Raw genomic sequence first — 4506 nt, 5'->3', positions numbered from 1 at the left:
GAGCGGGGGCAGCGCCCGGGCACTGCGGCCCCTGCGCGCCCTCCCCGGGCCCGGTTCTCGCAGCGCAGGGCCCCTGCCTGCTGCCTGGGTGCCAGCGGGACCAGCCCTTGGGCTGCTGGCCGGGTCCTGCTCCCGTCGCATCCTCCCCCGCCGCCCTTCCGGCTGCGCCAGGCCTGGCTGCAGGTCGTGGGCTGCCGGCCGGGCTGGGGCTGGCTCCGCTCCCTCTGGCTGCTCTGCTCGTTGCCAGCTCCGTGCAGAGCGTGGACACCCCTTCCCTGCTGGCGCTGGCATGACCCGCTGCCCAGGACTCCTGGGCTCTCTTCTCGGCTTGGCCCAGCTTGCCCCCTGTCTGGGGCACGGGGCCGTCTGCGCTGGGGGTGCCAGAGATGTCTCCCCTAGGAACAGGGCCCCTGGCGGGCAGAGGGGCGAAGGCCTTAATGGGGCCAGGAAGCAGGGTTTCTAATGTGGCAGTAACGAAAGCTGGTGGAGCCCACGCACGGGGAGTTTCGCTTTTCATTTCCCCACCAAAGCGGCGCAAGGAGGAGGGTCTGCGGAGACAGGGGGCCGAGGATGCCCAGCCTCTGCTGCTGGCTGTGGCCTGTGGGGTGGCTGCAGCCAGGGAGCAGGCCCCAGTGTGGAGCAGGCCCCCCGCAGCGCTCACAGGCTGGGGAGACCCGATGGGAAAGGCAGGGCCAGCACCCCCTTCCCAGCTGGGGGCAGGGACCTGAGCCCCGGTCGCCCTGTGCCTTCCTTCCAGTGTGGCGCAGGGCTGTGGGGCACATGCCCTCCCAGCTGCGCCTGCACGTGCTGCTCTACCCCCCCGGTTCGGGGCTCTACTTCCCTTGAAGCATTCAAGGTTGGTCCAGCCTGGGCTGAGCCCAGCGGCCTCTGCCTTGGCCTGAGGTCCCGTCCCCTGGGGCCGTGGCCATGCAGGGCAAGCCGGGGGCTGCACGGGCAATGCTGTTGTCGGCTGAGGGTGAGCTGGCAGGACCTGGGTTGCGGGCCTAGCGCTTGGCCGCCCCATCCAGTGCCCTGAGCTGGGGGTGGGCTCTGGGCAGCCCCATCCCAGTCCTGGTGAGGAGGACAGGCAGGGGGTGCAGGGCCCTAACAGGTGTCTCTGCACAGGGTCTCCCATGGGCCGGCCTAGCCCCCCCAGATGCCATGGAGCTGTGTGCCCAGAAGCGCCCCCCAGGTAGGGCCTGCAGGGGGAGGGGAGGGTGCTGGGGACCCTCAGCTGCTGGCTCGTGGCCTGGCACCTGCACTCCCTCCGCTTGCTTTTTGGGGGTCCTGTTGTCCCGGCAACAGCAGTGCAGCCCCATTGGCCAGCTCGTGGCAGTGGGTGGGCCAGGCCCTGCAGGGGGCGGGGCAACTGCATGGGGTGGGGAACGGGGGATGGGGTGGACTGCGGGGCCATGCACAGGGCGATGTCTGCCCAGGAGCCCTGGCCCTGGGAGCCCTGGAGGGGGGCTGGGGGGTGCAGCTGCTGCCGCTGCCCCCTGGCGGCTCCAGCTCCATCACGGGAGGCTGCAGATCTGACTCGACGTGAGCTCGTCGGCTGCCCCTCCTGGGGGTCCTGGGCTGCGCTGACCACACTGCACTCTTGCAGAGGACGAGCGGCGGGTGAAGGCCAATGCACGGGACTACAACGAGAAGTTCCAGTATGCCGTGAGTGCAGGATCGGGCCCCAGGGCAGCCTCCAGCCGTGATGCCCTTCACGCTGGGAGGGTCCGTGTAGCTGCGGGTCCCGGTGCAGGCGCTGGCTTGTTTGTCCAGCTCCTTCCTCCCAGGATCCTCCCCCAACAACACCCTGTCCTGTACCACGGGTGCCTGCCAGAGCAGCCCACCCCGTGCTACAGTGGGGAGGGGACCCAGGAGTCTGGGGCAGGCCAGATGAGCCCATCCTTCTGCCTGGGGTAGGGGCGCGGGTGCTGAGCCCATGTGCCCCAGGCCCTGCCTGTGTCTCACCCCCTCTGTGTCTCTCCCCAGAGTAACTGTATCAAGACCTCCAAGTACAACATTGTCACTTTCCTGCCCGTCAACCTCTTCGAGCAGTTCCAGGAAGTGGCCAACACCTATTTTCTCTTCCTCCTCATCCTGCAGGTGGGTGCGGGGGTCCTGCAGGGCAGGGGCTGGCCTGGGGTGCCCTGTGGCAAGGGAATGGGACCTGCTTTGGAGATGCCCAGGGTCCCTCAGGTATGATGGCCCTGTACGCACACGGCCTGCCCTCCCATCCACAGGGTGGGGGCACGGGCATCTCTGACACCCCCCCCTCTTTCTGCAGCTGATCCCCCAGATCTCCTCACTGTCTTGGTTCACCACCATCGTGCCTTTGGTTCTTGTCTTAACCATCACAGCTGTCAAAGATGCCACTGATGACTACGTGAGTGTCCCCAGCCATGCCCCACAGTGCTGGGCTGCGGGTGCTGGTCCCATCCCGGCCAGGCTGTGGTGTCGGCAGTGTTGCCCCGACTACCTGCTGGGCCAAGGGTGCCCAGGCTGGCATGGGGGCAGATGGGATGCAGGGGCTAGGCCTGTGCTGCTCGGCTCTGCCTTTGTTCCCGTAGCTCCCTGGAAAAAGCCTGGGTCCAGCCATGGTGCCTAGGTGTGGTGGAACAGGGCCCTTCTCTGAGCCTTTCTCCTGCCCACAGTTTCGCCATAAGAGCGACAACCAGGTGAACAACCGCCAATCTCAGGTGCTGATCAACGGGACGTGAGTATCACTGGGCCGTGGTGGCAGGGCCAGGGTGAGGGACTGGGGGAGGCCACGGGCCCCTGGGCTTGGCCAAGCTAGCACCGGGGCCCGTGGCCCCGCCACCACGGCCCATTAGCTAGCACCCTAACTCTGCTCTGCACCTCCTACAGCCTCCAGCAGGAGCAATGGATGAATGTGCGCGTTGGAGACATCATCAAGTTGGAAAACAACCAGTTTGTGGCAGTGAGTTTGATCCCGGGGCAGAGGGGAGTGTGCAGAGGGAAGGCTTCAACCACGGGGTCCCGCAGATTCAGAGGCCCTCCTGTCCCTGGGAAGGCCAAGGGCTTGGCCCCTAGCATACAACCCAGAACCCAGGGTCCCCTGCCCCATGCCACACAGAGAGAGGTCCCAGCAGGAGCAGCCAGTTGGGGGCCCCAATCCCAGCTCAGCCCTGGCCCCGCCTTTCCCCCCGACAGGCCGATCTCCTGCTTCTCTCCAGCAGCGAGCCCCACGGATTGTGCTACATAGAAACCGCAGAGCTGGATGGGTAGGTGACTCTGGCTGTGCAGCCCCAGGCACCCTGGGCTCTGGACACTGCAGGGAACTTGGTGCCAGTGCCGGAGCTGAGGGAGGGGAGGGCTCCCCAGGCACGGGTGCTGTGTGGGGTGGGGAGTGACTCACTTGAGGTCACTCATGGAGAAACCAGTGGTTCTGGAGGTGGAACCCCGGCGTCCTGGGGGCCAGAGTCCAGGGTGACACCGTGTCTTTCCCCTGCCAGGGAGACCAACATGAAAGTGCGGCAGGCCATTCCCGTGACCTCTGAGCTGGCAGACACCAGCAGGCTGGCTCAGTTTGACGGTGAGAGCCCAGCACCAGGCAGCTGATGGTAGCCTGCCCTGCCCTGCACTGGCCATGGGTGCTCAGGGCAGCCTTTGTGCCCCTGTGACTCTTACTCCTTGATCCAGCCTGTGCTTTGCTCCATGATCCCCACAGCTGGGACTGGAGTTGCCCTCCAGCCTGTGCTCCTGCCCCACTCCCCACACCAAGTGGGTGCCCCAGCCTTCATGGAGCTGGTGGGCCGGGACAGAAGTGAGGAGCTGGGTCCCCCCCTGCTCCTTTCTCCTGTGCAGGGGTGTGAGATGCCGCGTTGCGGCCCCTCTGCCCCCCCAGGTGAGGTGATCTGCGAGACCCCGAACAACAAGCTGGACAAGTTCAGTGGGACTCTGTACTGGAAGGAGAACAAGTACCTGCTGAGCAACCAGAACATGCTGCTGCGCGGCTGCGTCCTGCGCAACACCGAGTGGTGCTTTGGCCTCGTCATCTTTGCAGGTGGGGGCCTGCAGCTGGGCCAGGACCTGGGGGGAGGGGGGCTGGGGGGCAACATTGGGGTGACAGGCTGGAGCCCAGCAATGCGGGGGGAGGAAGAACCCCCCAGTTGGGGGGCATAAGGCAGGAGACTCCCCAGGGATCTCCTGCTCATGGCACCCCCCATCTGCCCCCAGGTCCAGACACCAAGCTGATGCAGAACAGTGGCCGGACCAAGTTCAAGCGCACGAGCATTGACCGACTGATGAACACACTGGTGCTCTGGGTACGTGGGACCCAGCCTCTGCTGCTGGGGCTTGGGAGGGAGGGAAGAGGCCTGTGGGCAGGGACCCCCTGCCTCTTGCAGCTGGGAGCTCTCCCCTCCTGCCTCAGTTTCCCCCTGAGCAGCACCCCCCTCTGAGTCCAAATCCTGCTGGCTGCCCCCTGGTGGTGGGTGCTGCCCCCTGGTGGTGCTGAGGCAGTCTCTCTGTGGCAATTGGGGGTGCTGG

The 4506-nt window shown here is 66.1% G+C and overlaps 2 protein-coding genes across 3 annotated transcripts in view; both read left to right on the top strand.

Annotated features, from left to right (window-relative positions):
• The window catches only part of AQP10 (aquaporin 10), a 5068-nt gene extending 4775 nt beyond the window's left edge, over positions 1–293 (top strand). The window contains exon 7 of the mRNA XM_019512715.1: positions 248–293. Coding sequence (XP_019368260.1) covers positions 248–293 — 46 coding nt within the window. The remainder of the gene's footprint in view (positions 1–247) is intronic.
• Positions 294–1099: 806 nt separating this feature from the next.
• The window catches only part of ATP8B2 (ATPase phospholipid transporting 8B2), an 11011-nt gene continuing 7604 nt past the window's right edge, over positions 1100–4506 (top strand). Inside the window, exons 1-10 of one of the 2 annotated variants that reach the window (XM_019526480.1) lie at positions 1100–1192; positions 1607–1665; positions 1987–2100; positions 2282–2380; positions 2649–2710; positions 2863–2935; positions 3169–3239; positions 3471–3550; positions 3863–4021; positions 4195–4283. In XM_019526480.1, the coding sequence (XP_019382025.1) occupies positions 1162–1192; positions 1607–1665; positions 1987–2100; positions 2282–2380; positions 2649–2710; positions 2863–2935; positions 3169–3239; positions 3471–3550; positions 3863–4021; positions 4195–4283 (837 nt within the window). In that variant the 5' untranslated portion in view covers positions 1100–1161. Of the gene's footprint in view, positions 1193–1606; positions 1666–1986; positions 2101–2281; positions 2381–2642; positions 2711–2862; positions 2936–3168; positions 3240–3470; positions 3551–3862; positions 4022–4194; positions 4284–4506 lie in introns of those variants that run through there. The other variant, XM_019526559.1, reaches the window with a different exon arrangement.

This window comes from Gavialis gangeticus, unplaced genomic scaffold (genome assembly GCF_001723915.1).
Source record: "Gavialis gangeticus isolate Ggan-Ray unplaced genomic scaffold, GavGan_comp1, whole genome shotgun sequence".
NCBI classification, from domain to species: Eukaryota; Metazoa; Chordata; order Crocodylia; family Gavialidae; genus Gavialis; species Gavialis gangeticus.
The sequence above is the reverse complement of the archived record's forward strand: the minus strand, read 5'-3'. Positions and strand labels throughout refer to the sequence as shown.